The 14,172-nt window shown below is 51.3% G+C and overlaps 1 protein-coding gene across 3 annotated transcripts in view; it reads left to right on the forward strand.

The window, feature by feature from the left end:
* TMEM44 (transmembrane protein 44) overlaps positions 1-14,172 on the forward strand; it is a 36,572-nt gene that overhangs the window by 939 nt on the left and 21,461 nt on the right. For 2 of the 3 annotated variants that reach the window (XM_043594554.1, XM_043594555.1), the window contains exons 2-7: positions 2,339-2,465; positions 4,187-4,280; positions 5,333-5,499; positions 5,682-5,768; positions 10,374-10,544; positions 12,678-12,806. In XM_043594554.1, the coding sequence (XP_043450489.1) occupies positions 2,339-2,465; positions 4,187-4,280; positions 5,333-5,499; positions 5,682-5,768; positions 10,374-10,544; positions 12,678-12,806 (775 nt within the window). The remainder of the gene's footprint in view (positions 1-2,338; positions 2,466-4,186; positions 4,281-5,332; positions 5,500-5,681; positions 5,769-10,373; positions 10,545-12,677; positions 12,807-14,172) is intronic. The other variant, XM_043594556.1, reaches the window with a different exon arrangement.

Raw genomic sequence — 14,172 nt, forward strand, 5'->3', positions numbered from 1 at the left:
GAGAAAGGATCAGCACCCCGGGGGAGGTTGGCACCTGCTCATCTTAGGCACTCTTAAGATGATATTTGATATTGTTGCAGAGATCTGGCAACCCCCCTACCCAGTCATTGGAACGCAAATGAAAAGACACTTGGAACATTTAACGTGGGCCTAGTGTTGCATTTATTAGCTCATGTCTTCCCTGCCACAACCCCACGAGGGAGGGACCGTTATTACTCCCATTTACCGCCCGAGGAAGCTGGAGGTTCTGACAGCTTTACTAACTTGCCCTAGCAAATGGAAAGAACTGGACCGCCAGACCCTTTTAGGAAGGGGCACACTTGTGAGGATTAAATTGTCCAGATCAGAGGTGGACACCAACGAGCCACTCTCTGTGCGTTATCTCATTTGGTCCTCACAGCCGCCCTGAAGTCAGCAGTATTAGACATTTCCTGAGCTGGAAACTAAAGGTGGGAGAGGTTAGGTAACTCCGTTGAGAATGCCCAGCCAGTCAGTCTGATGAGAGCCGAATCTGCTTTTTCAGCCTGCCTCAGTCTGGACACACCCATCTGTTGTCAGGACTTTGCCATCCCTGAGCCTCCTCTTGTCCTTGGGGAATGTGTATGGGGAATGTGTATCCTCCGAGCTGTGTGTGGCCTGGGGTAGGGTCAGCCTGGATCCCTGACCCGAGGGCTGGGGAAATGGCTAAAGAACAGCAGGGTACAGAGAAAGCCTCCACATGTGAAGCCAGAGGGTCGGCCATTAACTCAGCTGGTCACCATCGGCCTCACTTTTCTCCACTCTCTAATGGGAGGGTTGAAATAAACTATTTCTTTTCTTTTTCTTTCTTTCTTTCTTTTCTTTTTTTTTTTTTTTTTTTTGAGCCTTTGTTTTTTTGAGAGACAGAGACAGAGCATGAGCAGGGGAGGGGCAGAGAGAAAGGGAGTCACAGAATCTGACGCAGGCTCCAGGCTCTGAGCTGTCAGCACAGAGCCTGGCGCGGGGCTCGAACTCATGAGCCGTGAGAGCATGACCTGAACTGAAGTCGAACACTTAACTGACAGAGCCACCTAGGCGCCCTGAAATAAACTATTTCTAATCTGAATCCAACTCAGAGAGTCTCTAGAGCCTTCACTCTTAGGCTTTGAATTGGTGCCAGGAGCCCAGGGCCTAGATGAAAGGTTGCTATTCTCACTGTGAGCTCTGGGCTTCGTCTGGCAGATCAGGAAATGTTCTGGAACCCAGCAGCCTTCCATCCCCATCCCCTGCTCCCAAGGGCCGACCCTCAGAACCAGGCAAACAGTCTAACCGTGAGGAGTGAGTACCACCCTGTGGTTGATGGAAATAAAACAAGAAGTGCAGTTATCCCGGCCCAGATATTTAACATGGAAACATCTAGAACAAAGTGTTTCTGAGATCCAATCAGGTGTTTCTGAGCGACCTCTGACTCCTTCCATCCTGTTATGCCTTTCTGTGCTTGTTCTAGGGGAGTGGGGTGGGGCAGGAAGAGGGGAATAAGGGAGAGAGACCAGCAGTGGGCGACTCTAGGGAGAAGTCAGCCCAAAGTGCCATGGCATCTTCGAGGGGTTTTGCTCTCCGTGTATGTTAAGAACATGCTCAGGGCACCTGGGTGGCTCAGTCGGTTAAGCGGCCGACTTCGGCTCAGGTCATGATCTCGCGGTCCGTGAGTTCAAGCCCCGCGTCAGGCTCTGTGCTGACAGCTCAGAGCCTGGAGCCTGTTTCAGATTCTGTGTCTCCCTCTCTCTGACCCTCCCCCGTTCATGCTTTGTCTCTCTCTGTCTCAAAAGTAAATAAACGTTAAAAAAAATTAGAAAAAAAAAAAAAAAAAAAAAAGAACATGCTCAACTTGACAAGGGCCAGCAAAAGCCCAGCCGCCCCACTGCACACATGAACTCCTTCGCAGGATTTCACTTGAATTGAAAAGAAACAAGTTGCCTTTTTAATTTAGGCAATTAACTGTACTCTGCAGTTAACCACAGTGATTGGGTTACTTTTATAACCCACATGCTTCCTTTCAAAAAATAAAACCCCATAGCTAGTTTGTTAGCACTGAGTGGTGGGTCATGAACTTGAGTTGGCCAGATTTGTAGGAGGAAAGAAATGCCTCTTCGTTAGAGAGGCAGGTCTGGCTCCTGCCACGGGCTGGTTCTGGAGTCTTTGATCCTTTATTTTCCCATCTGTAAACTAAGTTCAGAAATACCTGCTGAATATCTGGGGGAGAGAGTGCCTCATGAGGACACAAAATCACAGTTGCCCTTTGCAGACACCTGCATTGGGAACCCACTCGTGGCTCCCGCGTTCCGTCCATACCCATCCACACCCCTGTCTGTCACCACAGGCTTCTCTATCTGAGGTGTACAAAGAAATCTGGACGGGACCAGTCAGCGCTGTGCGCGGCATGCTGCCTCCTGACCAGCCTGTGTGACACCATCGGAGCGATTCTGGCCAGACAGCTCACGATCCAGGTGCGTACGGCCCACAGGGTGACAGTAGCTTCTGTCTAGTTCCCTCACCATTGAGGTACGGTCTCACCTCATGCCCGCGCCCCTGTTGGTCTGTCTGCCCCTGCCCAGTGCCCCTGCCCTGATAGCCACAGGGCTCACTGCTCACCTCCTTCAAGTCTTTGCTCAAAAGTCACCTTCTCGATGAGGCCTAACCAGAGCACTCGTGTAGACTTGTGCCCTCCCTCTATCGCAGGTGCTCCGGACTCCTTCGTCCTGCTCCGTTTTTTCCCAAAGCGGACCACCCCCCCCCCCCAATACACCATCTTTTTTACTGAGTGTGTCTGTTGCTCATTGAACTACTAGTGTGCCAGTTCTCCGGGGGCAAAACTTTATATTCACTACCGTATCCCCATCCCTTAAAACAGCAGCTGGCACATCGTAGATGCTCCACAAGTAGCGATTGTTGTGGTCATTGTTTTTAGAGCCTGGAGCCCAGCCTCAGTTCAAACAGGGGTGGCTGAGTGCTTTCCCAAGTGGTAATGCAGGCCTTGGGGCAAGTGAGAAACAGTTTCAAGCTCTTCTGAAGTCTAGGCCCTCAAACCTATGTAGATGGGGCCTATCCCAAAACACATATCCCAAAGGAATATGCCCTGGAGAGGCACCTCATGGGGCTGGCACCCACCCAGGTAGACATGGAGGAAGGCGGCCTCATGGCCGGGACACACACCTGGGAGTTCTAGACCCTGCTTCAAACAGTATTGTCTCACAAACAAACCACCTTTCATTCTGGGTGCCCATTCTCATTGGCTGCTGGAACCCAATGATGCTCAGCCCGAGTCCAAGAATAGTAGCTGATGTTTATTAAATCCTTCGCTGCGGGGGCGCCTGGGTGGCGCAGTGGGTTGAGCGTCTGACTTCGGCTCAGGTCATGATCTCACAGTTCGTGAGTTCAAGCCCCACGTCAGGCTCTGTGCTGACAGCTCAGAACCTGGAGCCTGCTTCGGATTCTGTGTCTCCTCCCTAACTTGTGCTCTGTCTCTGTTGCTCTCAAAAATAAATACATGTAAAGAGAAAAAAAAAAAATCCTTCGCTATGTGCTTGGCAATGAGGGCTTGTCACGCATTCACTCATTTAATCCTCGAATTATCTTAGGACGTAGGCTCTCTCCTTATCCCTGTTTTACACATGTGGACACTCAGACTTAGCGGCTGAACAACTTTGGGAAGGATCCAGTAAGCAGCAGTGGCAAGATCCAGACTCCAGAGTTTGCTCCTCACCACTGTTACACTGGCATAGTAGCTGGTGCGTTTGTGGGTAGGAGCCTTGTGCTTTCCTGCTTGCCGGTGCTGGTCTAAGCACTTTCCCTGTGGTGCTTCATGTAATCTGCTTAGCACTGAGAGAGGCACCATGACTACCCCTGTTTTACAGACGATGAAACAGAGGCCCAGAGAAGTCCAGCGGTTGGGCCAGAGTCACACAGCAAAGAGTAACCGTGCACCGGAAAGAGCACGGCATGGGAAATGGAGGGCGGGTTCTGCCGACGGGCCTCCACTTAAGGGATTGCTCGTTTCAGCGCCCCGTTCTCCTCGTCAGGCAAATAGAGGTGATGACCAGCCTTTCCTGGGGTTGGCAGGCGGCTTCGGTGGAAGTACCTCATCAGGGGCAGAGGAGATCCAGGATGACAGGTGCTGTGATTGCTGGAGTATGTTTGGACGCCATGACTCTATTTCCTTTGCCCCCAGGTTTTCACGGGTGCCTACCTAGCAGCTGTTGACTTGGTGAACTTTGTGTTCATCCTCTTCCCGGTCTGCGGCTCCAAGTTGAAGTCTAATTTGGGTGAGTGTGTGGCCATCTGTTCCTGTCTTCATTCATCAGTGCGCCAAGCGCCTACCCCCTGTCAGGCTTCAGCTGGGCCCCTGCCAGGCACGGACACATGAATGAGCTCGGAGACCCCACCCAGGGCCGAGAGACGGGGCCCTAAACGGTCATTAACGCTGCTTGCGAGGAGGTGCGTGCACACCGTGGGCAACCAGAGGGAAGGATGTGACGTTAGATCAGGGGCCGCAGGGAAGGGTATTCCAGGTGAAAAGAACAGCATGAGCGAAGGCCAGGAGGATGGGTGTGCATGACTGGGGGGATGAACAGTGATATCTCAGTTTGTGAACCCGGGTTGGCCAAACACAGCCCCGTAACTTCCAGAAATGGATGCCAGGAATGGGCGCAGGCCACCTCAGGCAGAGTGGGGGCTGGAAGTTACTGAGGTAGGATGGGTTGCCCTGAGTATGCCGGACTGGGCGTTCTGAGAAGGGGCAGCCGTGTGCCCCCGCCGTGGTGCAAAAGGGGAGTGCTTGCATCAGTGGGGTAACATAAGATCCCCAAGCTGCTCAGCGCTGCCCAGAGGAGACGTGTTCCTACTACAGTTCTCGGAGGACTGTCTGTCTCATATTTTAAGGAGACTTCCAAGACCGTGCTCCTTTTTGGCTCACAGCTTCAGGCCCTGGCACAAACACCGTGATGCATTCTCCAAAGCTGTGCCGCTTCAGCTCTGTGCCAGGCTCTGTGGAGATTACAGAAACTGCCGGCCCTCAGGGGGTTCCAGTCTCGCAGAGGCAACTCTGTGTGCACAGACACGTGTGAAAAGAAAATGCTTTGAGGGCCGAGGAAGGAGAAGAGCGCCAGTCGTGCGAGTGGGTGGGATGAGGTGGTGGGGAGGAAAGATTCCTCCAACGGGGTGGCAGAGCTACGGGGCCTTGAAGGGTGGAGAGGATCTGGCCTGTCGAGCAACGTGGGAACCTGCTCTGGCATCGGAGATGGGTGCACACCGGAGATGCAGCTCTCCGTTGAGTTCTAGACCCCAGGGGCCTGTGGGATTTTGGCGTTTGTTGCAGGTCGGGGCTCCCGGGAGAGGAAGAGGAGGCAGCGGCTCAGGGCCAGTGTCTTTGCTCTGGCCCTGCCGCTGAGCCTGGGGCCAGGCTGGGCTCTCTGGGCCGCCGTCCGGAAGGCGTCAGGCCCTGTCCGAGGGCCCCAGCGGAGGCTACTGGAGAGCCTGCTGCAGGTGAGGCCGAGCCTGCCCAGGAGGGCGTGGGGATATGCATTCCCTTCCCTCTTCACGGCCCCAACAAATGCCCTGGGCAGGGGCAGGGGCAGGGGCAGGGGCAGCCCTAGCCAGAAAGTACTAAAAGCGGGAGAGGATGGGCTGTCTCCTCAGGGCGCTGAGTGTATCACCTGTTCCCTCAGGACAACACTGAAATCTTCGGCTACCTGCTGGGTGCCATCGCTGCCTTCGGCTCCTGGGCTTCCCGAATCCCCCCGCTCTCCAGAATCGTGAGGCTGGGTCGGGGCTGGGGCTGTGGGTCGCCATGGCAGGTCTTAGGGCATCTGGGAGCGTCTTCCGAGCTCCTGAGTCCTGGGGTGGAGGGGTTGTGTCGTGTGTGTGCATGTGTGCACGTGCAGGGGGTGGGCCGCCCACCCAGGGGAGGTCCTGAGGTCTGCGAGAGCCTCTCACAGGGGAGCCCAGTGAGGTCTCTCCAGAGCAAAGGAAAGGCAGGCTGTCAGGAAGAAGGCATTGGGGTCCGATAAACAAACATTCCACTAGGAAACGAGAAGGTTTTAGAGGAGAGAATCCTGCAGGTATTGGGGTTCCATCTGGGAGCATTTTGCTGCAGATACTGTCCAGGCATCCAGGGTGAGGAAAGCCCTGTGTTGGCCAGTTCTGTAGGGGACTTGAGATGTGACTGGAGATGTGACTGGAGATGTGACGGGAGATGCTGTGCTTACCCTTGGGAAGCTCCCAGTCTCATGGAAGACATGGAAATGCAAAGCAGAATATTTTAAATGTTTATTTATTCATTTTGAGAGAGAGAGAGGGAGAGAGAGAATTCCAGCAGGTTCCACACTGCCAGCACAGAGCCCTACTCAGGGCTTGATCTCAAGAACCATGAGATCATGACCTGAGCTGAGATCAGGAGTTGGATGCTCAACCGGCTGAGCCACCCAGTCGCCCCAAAAGCAGGTTATTTTAATGCTCGAAGAAAGATAGAATCAGGTGTTAGGGGGTTCGCAAGAGGGAGAGAAGGCTCCTATGCTATTTCTATGAGTGAGGGTGAAAACTTCACACTGCCTGGTGGACGGGGCCAGAGATGCTTCCCGTTGGCTCCGAAGGGAAGGCGAGATTGGAGGAGGCAGAGGTGAGGGAGGGAAAGTGAAGAGCACGCGGGAAAAGCCACTGAGGCAGGAAGAGCAAGATATCGTGGGTGTGCAGAACTGCTCCGCTGTGCCGGGAGGGCCTCCCTGACAGGAATAATGGCCACCGGAAACGTGATGGGCCATCACTAGGTCTAAAGAAACCGCTTGCCCCAGAGCATCATTTAACAGCAGTTCCAGGATTTGGGGTGTGGGGGGGCAGGTGCTTAGTTGATCATTGGTAGGAAGCTGATGCCTGTGCTGTCATGGCCACAAACCTCATGGGTGACGGGGCCTCCCAGCAAAGGCGCTGCCTCCAGATCAAGGGAGGGGAGAGTGGGGAGCCCCTAGGACGGTGGGGCTTGAAGCTGCGTCACGCGAACACCTTCAGAGGGGCTGGTACAGTGCCTGGCTGTATTAGTTTCCTGGGGCTGCCATTAGAAAGTATCACAGACTTTGAATAGCAGAAACGTATTGTCTCAAAGTACTAGAGGCCAGAAGTCCAGTATCAAGGTGTCCGCAGGGCCATGCTCCCTCTGAAGGTGCTAGGGAAGGATCTCTTCCAGGCCTCTTTCTAAATTTCTGGAAGTTCCTTGGCTAATGGCTGCATAACTGCGCAACTCCAGTGTTCGCATGGCGTTCTTTCTTCCTGTGTGTGTCCTCATATGGCCTTCCCTCTGGTCGTTTCTGTGCCCAAGCTTCCCTTTCATAAGGACACGGTCATATTGGATGAGGGTGCACTCTAATGACCTCATCTTTAACGTGATCATCTGCAGGGATCCTATTGCCAAAGAAGGCCACATTCACAGGCTCTGGAGGTTGGGACTTCAACATCTTTTGAGAGAGGGGAACGCGGTTCAACCCCTGACACCACCCACCTAACATAGCCCCAGGCCAGCCCCACCACTGACCTTCACTCCGCTACATTTTATTCACGGCCTTGGTCACAACCTGAAATTAGCTCCTTCAGTTATTTACCAAGTTGGTCCCAGGTAGGACATCAGCGCCATGAGAGCAGTGGTCTTGTCTGTTTTATTTCCCCTGTATTCCAGGTGCTGGGAGCCTGCTCATGGTAGGTGCCAGCACACTCTCAAATGAGTTACCTAAGGGGTACCTGGATGGGTGGCTCAGTCGTTTGGGAGACCGACTCTTGATTTTGGCTCAGGTCATGAGCTCATGGTTTGTGAGATGGATCCCTGAGTCGGAGTCTGGGCTGACGGCATAGAGCCTGCGTGGGATTCTCTCTCTCTCTCTCTCTCTCTCTCTCTCTCTCTCTCTGCCCCTCCTCCACTTGTGTGCACATGCATGTGTGTTCCCTCTCTTTCAAAAGAAATAAATGAACATTTAAATAATAATAATGATGATAGCGAGTGACATAATCTGGTCTGGAAAAAAAGAAGCTTATGGATGCAGGAACCAGAAGAGCCGTTTGGGGGCAGAAAGAGCAGCTTTGTTCTCTGTGGTCTTGGGAAATAGAAGCAAAACCAAGAGTGGAGAGAAGTTATGGGGGGTCCACATCCCACTTATGGGTTAGATGCTTTGCATGGCTTCTGGCATATTGAGAGCAATTAGTATTGTTATTCTTGCCTTAGGAGCTAGTGGAGTCCCCATCACTAAAGGCATTCAAGCCTGATGGCCCCTTGGCAGGAAGATAGAGTTAGATTGTATTAAGGATAAAGTTGGGCAATCTCTGAGGCACTGCCAGCCTTGACTATCTCTGGTTCCATAAAGAAGAACCCAGAGCTAGGGTCCCCTTATTAGGGAGAAACTCAGCAGGGTTTGGGGTGTTCTAGGCAGCCTAGCCAGCATGGCCTTGAACCCTAGATCCCCCAGAAGCTGCTTCTAATTTACCCCTGCTGGGGGTGCTGAGGAGCAGAAGGCTGGGTGGCTTTGGTGGAAGAAGTTTCCATTCTTTCAGGAGTGCTTGAACAGAGCAAGGGGCATGAGCCACCCGCTGACCAGTATGGGGTAGTGCTGGCAGCACTGGGACCTGTCGCTGCTGCAGGAGCTGACGCACGTCCTGCTTTGAGCGCCCCGCGATGGTTTCGCCGGGTAGCCACCCTGAGTTCTGTGTGACCAGCCAGACGAAGCCCACATGTGCTGGACAAAGACCTGCCGTATCTCCAGTCGGCAAGCCAGTCCCAGTCTTCAGCAGCTGCTAAGCACCTACAGAGTGTCCAGCGTGTAGGCAGACAGAACCCAACAGGCCCCAGGACTGACCAGGAAGAGAGATGGGAGTTTTGAAATCAGTGAACTCTGTGCGCGGGTTGGCACATGAATGACAGCAGAGAGCCCACGCAGAGCGGCAGCAAGTGCGAGTCAAGAGGCAGAAGGCAGTTCCCAGCCCTGACCCTGCAAGTCACTGGCCATCAGTGTCCTCTGTAAATGGGGGTCAGTAGCCTGGGGGACCCCTGAGGGTTTCTCACCACAACAGTGCTGTCTGGGACAGAGCCACTTCCTGGGCTGAGTCAGGTGGAAGGGGACAGGGCTGCTTTCCGGGCTGTGTCAGGTGGGAAGGGCCTCTGGGGCCGGCAAGTCAGGGGCCACCCTCCCCAGCCTGGCTGCTGTCTCTGTTAACCAGTCTTCAGGGCAAGGCTAAAAACAAAATAACCAAAACCAGGAAACCCTGGGAACCAAACCTGAAGAAATGCAAAGGAAAGTGTAACACTCCCAAGGAATCTTTTTGAGAGTTAAAGTAAAAATGGGGAAAATCAGCCAAACCTTGCTTTTTCCTCTGAAAGTTTTTCAATCTCTAGCCAATACCTGTATGTCTCTAGATACAGTTATTTAATGAGTAAAATAAATTACATATAATTTATATTTCTATAGATTTAAATATACTATGTTATTATATATAATTGAAAATATACAGTATTTGTGTATATACAGATAAATGTATATATAAGGTGACTTCATACCTGTAAAAGGTATTTAACATATAAATATTGAATATGTTTCTTTTTTTTTTTTTAACCAATATTTCCATCACTCTTTCTCCAAAAATATTCCCTTGGCTTCAAAACTTCCAGAATGTCACCTCTAATTTTCCTGACTTTTTCCAGCTGGCCAGGTTGAGGATTGGTGGTCCCAGGAAGAGAAGTCAATCCTTAGCTGTTCATACTTCATCATAAGTCCCTCCCGTTCTCCCAGGTGACACTCGTGAGCCACTACCCAGTGCCAGGGGTTAGGGGTGCCGAGATGGGCAGGACCCTGCTCTGCTCTCAGGAGCCCTCTGTCTGTTGAGATGTATCATGTGTAATGGAGCCTAGAATGGGAGTTATTCACCCCTGTTAGGGTGGAGGTGTATGGAAGACTTCTTTTTTTTTTTTTTTAAGTTTATTTATTTATTTCGAGAGACAGAGAGCGAGCGAGCACAAGTGGGGGAAGGGCAGAGCCCAACGTGGGGCTCGAACTCACCAACTTTGAGATCACAACCTGAGCTGAAACCAAGAGTTGGACACTTAGCCGACTATGCCACCTAAGTGTGGGGGGGTGGGGGGTGGGTTTGTTAGAGTTGAGTTTACACCAGGTTTTGAGGCATGAATAGGAGTTCACCAGGTAAAGGAAGCAGCTTGAGCAGAAGCTGGAAACCTAATAGAAGCAGCACCTTTGGGGACTGGCCATGGGCAGAAGGCTTGCGCTCCAACCTGCCAAGGGCAGGACCAAAGGCCTAGATCTTAGAATCCTGCTCCGAGGGGGCTGGAGGACAGCAGTGTTCCTGCACAGCTCCCTCCTCTCTCTGTCCAGTGCCAGGGTAAGGCATTTCCCTCCATCCACCTGTGGACCCGGCTCCTGTCGGCCCTGGCGGGCCTCCTCTATGCCTCGGCCATTGTGGCCCATGACCGGCGGCCTGAGTACCTGCTTCGGGCCACACCCTGGTTCCTGACCTCCCTCGGCCGTGCTGCACTGGACCTCTCTGTATCCACGCTGGGCCTAGGGGGCTTGACTGCCGGTGTCTCATCTCCCCCTATCCCTGCGGTGCCCTCCTTCCCTATGGCTAGATGGCACTCTCTCCCAGGGGGGCCAGGGAGGAGGTTTGAAGCCTGGGGCAGACAGATGCAATGGCAATCAGTTGCAATTTTGTTCCCTTTATATATACTATATGAAGCAATTATCTCTTGGCTGGAGCTCTGAGAAGCCTCAAGCGGGGGTGTGCAGGCCCCAGGAGCAGACCCAGGTTCCAGTCTCAGTGCTGCTCCTCATGCGGGCCGGTCCCCACCCTCCTGTGAACCCGTTTTCCTCATCTTTGCCCTGTCCTTCTCACAAGGCTAGGAAGGGGCTTTGCAAGCTGACCTGCCACGCAGGGGTGATCATCCCGTTCTGTTGTCTTTGGCACTGGAACCTTGGGTTGGGGAAGCAGAGATCAAAGCTGACAAGGGCCGCCCTTTGTCAATGACTGCTTTCTGGTTCCCCAGGGGTTGTCGCCTGATGTGATGACACCCCAGTGATCTTGACGTGAGAACCTCAAGGGCAAGCTAAGCTCAGACATTGGGCAGAGAGAGAGGTGGACAGCGGGTAATTTGTGTATGAAGCACCTGTGGATTTATCATAAATAGTTTAGAAATTGTTAGAAACTGTGATTTTCTCCTGTGCTGTACTAGTTTTCTGGGGCTGCCCTATTAAGTTACCCAACGTTGGTGGCTTGTCACAACAGAAATGTGTTCTCACGGTTCCAGAGGCTACAAGGCCGAAGTCCAGGCAGGGCCACACTCTCCCGGAGGCCCTGGGAGAGAATCTTCCCTTGTTTGTTCCAGCGTCTGATGGCTCCTGGTGCTCCTGGGCTTGGGGTAGTGTAATTTCATTTTTTACCTCAGTCATCACACGTTCTTCTTCCCTTCACGTAGCTCTGTGGGTCCACCCTAATCCACTGTGACCTCATCTTAATTATATCAGCAAACACCCCCCCTTTTTTTTTAAAGATTTTATTTTGTTTTAAGGGGGAGATGCCTATTTTCTTTTAAATGTTTATTTTTGAGGGCAAGTGAGAGCAAGTGGCAGAGAGATGGGGACAGAGGACCTGAAGCAGGCTCTGCGCTGACGGCCCAAAGTGGGGCTTGAACTCATGAGCTGTGAGATCATGACCTGAGCTGAAGTCGGACGCTCAACTGACTGAGCCACCGGGGTGCCCTTTAAAAGATTTTATTTTTAAGTAATCTCTACACCCAGTGTGGGGCTCAAACTCACAATCCTGAGAGTTGCATGCTTTTCTGAGCCAGCCAGTTGCCCCAAGACCCTATTTTTTTTTTAATTTTTTTTAATGTTTTATTTATTTTTGAGACAGAGAGAGACAGAGCATGAACAGGGGAGGGGCAGAGAGAGAGGGAGACACAGAATCTGAAACAGGCTCCAGGCTCTGAGCTGTCAGCACATAGCCCGACGCGGGGCTTGAACTCACCAACTGTGAGATAGATCATGACCTGAGCCGAAGTAGGATGCTTAACCGACTGAGCCACCCAGGCGCCCCCTATTTTTTTTTTTAAAGTTTATTTATTTATTTTGAGAGAGACAGAGACAGAATGAGTGGGGGAGGAGCAGAGAGAGGGAGAGAGAGAGGATCCCAAGCAGGCTCTGTGCTGCCAGAACTCACAAAACTGAGACCGTAACCTTAGCTGAAACCAAGAGTCGGACGCTTAACTGACTGAGCCACCCAGGCGCCCCTCCCCCGGACCCTATTTTTAAATGAAGTCACTTTTGGAGTTTCCAGATGGATATGAATTTGGGCAGGGGAGGAACACTATTCAACCCACTCCATGTACTGTCCCTTCAAGGGACAAGCCAAGCCCTTCAAGGAAGGTGTTTTTCAAAATGCTTTTGATTAACAAGTATTTACTGAGTGCTTGTTGGGGGGCAAGGTGTTGCTGGCTGCTGAGTCCTCGTGGGGGAAATGTGGAGAAAGTCAGACCTGCTCTGTTCTTAAATGAGCTCATGTCTGTTTTGGGGCCCACCCAGGCAGGATCATCTGGGGAGAGAGAGCCCTTGGGGTGCAGAGGCGAAGGTAGCCCTGGGTGGCTGAAATGCTGTGCTTTGTTGCACCTTAACTCTACCTCTCAGATCATTTTCCTTTCCTGGGTGATGAAGAGCAAGATGAGACGGGCCTTGGGGTTTGCCCCTGAAGCCAGAGAGAGCCCCGACACCCAGGCCCTTTTGACCTGCACAGACAAAGAGGAAGAAAGCCAGGAGGCAAGGTCTCGCCGGTTGGAAAACTGCTGGGCCCACCGGGGTCTGTGCGCAGGATGCTGGGCGTTTCTCGAGCTAGGACAGTTGGTCACTTTAAAAAACTACTACAATTTTTTATGAAAAAAAAAAAAAAACCCAAAACGCTACTGTTTATGCCCAGTGCTAAGGATGCCCTGAATAAATAGGATCTTCCACTTTCCCAACTACAACATATTTTTAAATGGGTTTTTGAGATCATTTAATAAACTTTAATGTATTTTGAGCAATGTAGATGAGATTGTTAAATGTCCGCTTAAGCTAGTTAGTAACTTCCTCATATATATAAGTTCACATACTACATAAATTAATAGGTTAATTTAGAAATAATATGATTTTACCCTATTTCATAAAAACACGTATTCCTAGTTGCACATGCGTCTCTGACGTATACATCGTCACCATCACTAACACAGCCCTTTTTTTTTTTCAGTTGATCTTGCCAAAAAGCTGATCTTTAAAGGTGCTGTTTACAGTAACATCCCCCATATACATCGTACCAGAAAATGTGTTTGTCTCCTTACCGATTTTAACAGGTGACCTAAGTAGGCAGAACTTACTCTAACTCTCAGTTTGTCTTTGCCAAAAGTCCTTGGTTCCAAAAAGCTGAGAAATTGCTTCATGATACAAGAGTGCTTGTAAGGACTTGAACATAAGGCAGCTCCCTCTTTTCTAAGATAATTTCTTGAGGAAAAAATCTCACCTGTTACCTAGGCTCCTCACTGTCCTTGTTTTTCTTCCAGAGAAGGTGAGTGAGTGAACTGGGTCCATCCCTTCGAATATTCTAGGTTTAACAATGTAATCTGACTGAGTTAACAAAACAGAAGATAGTGGTGGGCGCGGCCAAGGTAAAGGGGTTTATGTAAGAGCTTGGACCAAAGCTCCACATTCCCGTGGAGGCTCTAATGGGAGGTTATTTTCATTCCATTCTAGAAACTTGACGAAATTCTATCCCCAAAGGGAGCTAAAGTATTTAAAGAGAGAGAGCCCTGTGTGGCTTGGCATTCTGAAGGGATGACACAGAGCCTTTGCAATGGCTTCCACGGTTCTTTACGAGCGATGGTTTTCAACGTGAGGTCCCCACATTCTAGGGCTCCATCAGCTCTACCCAATCTTAAACTGAGGGTGTTTTATTTATTTTTTTTTAATTTTATTTTATTTACTTTGAGAGAGAGAGAGAGAGAGCAAGGGAGGGGAGAGAGAGGGGGAAAGAGAGAATCCCAAGCAGGCTCAGCTCAGATCCTGACAAGGGGCTCAGTCCTAAGACTGAGATGATGACCTGAGCTGAAATCAAGAGTTGGACACTCAACCGACTGAGCCATCCAGGCGCCCC

Source organism: Prionailurus bengalensis, chromosome C2 (genome assembly GCF_016509475.1).
Source record: "Prionailurus bengalensis isolate Pbe53 chromosome C2, Fcat_Pben_1.1_paternal_pri, whole genome shotgun sequence".
NCBI lineage: Eukaryota > Metazoa > Chordata > Mammalia > Carnivora > Felidae > Prionailurus > Prionailurus bengalensis.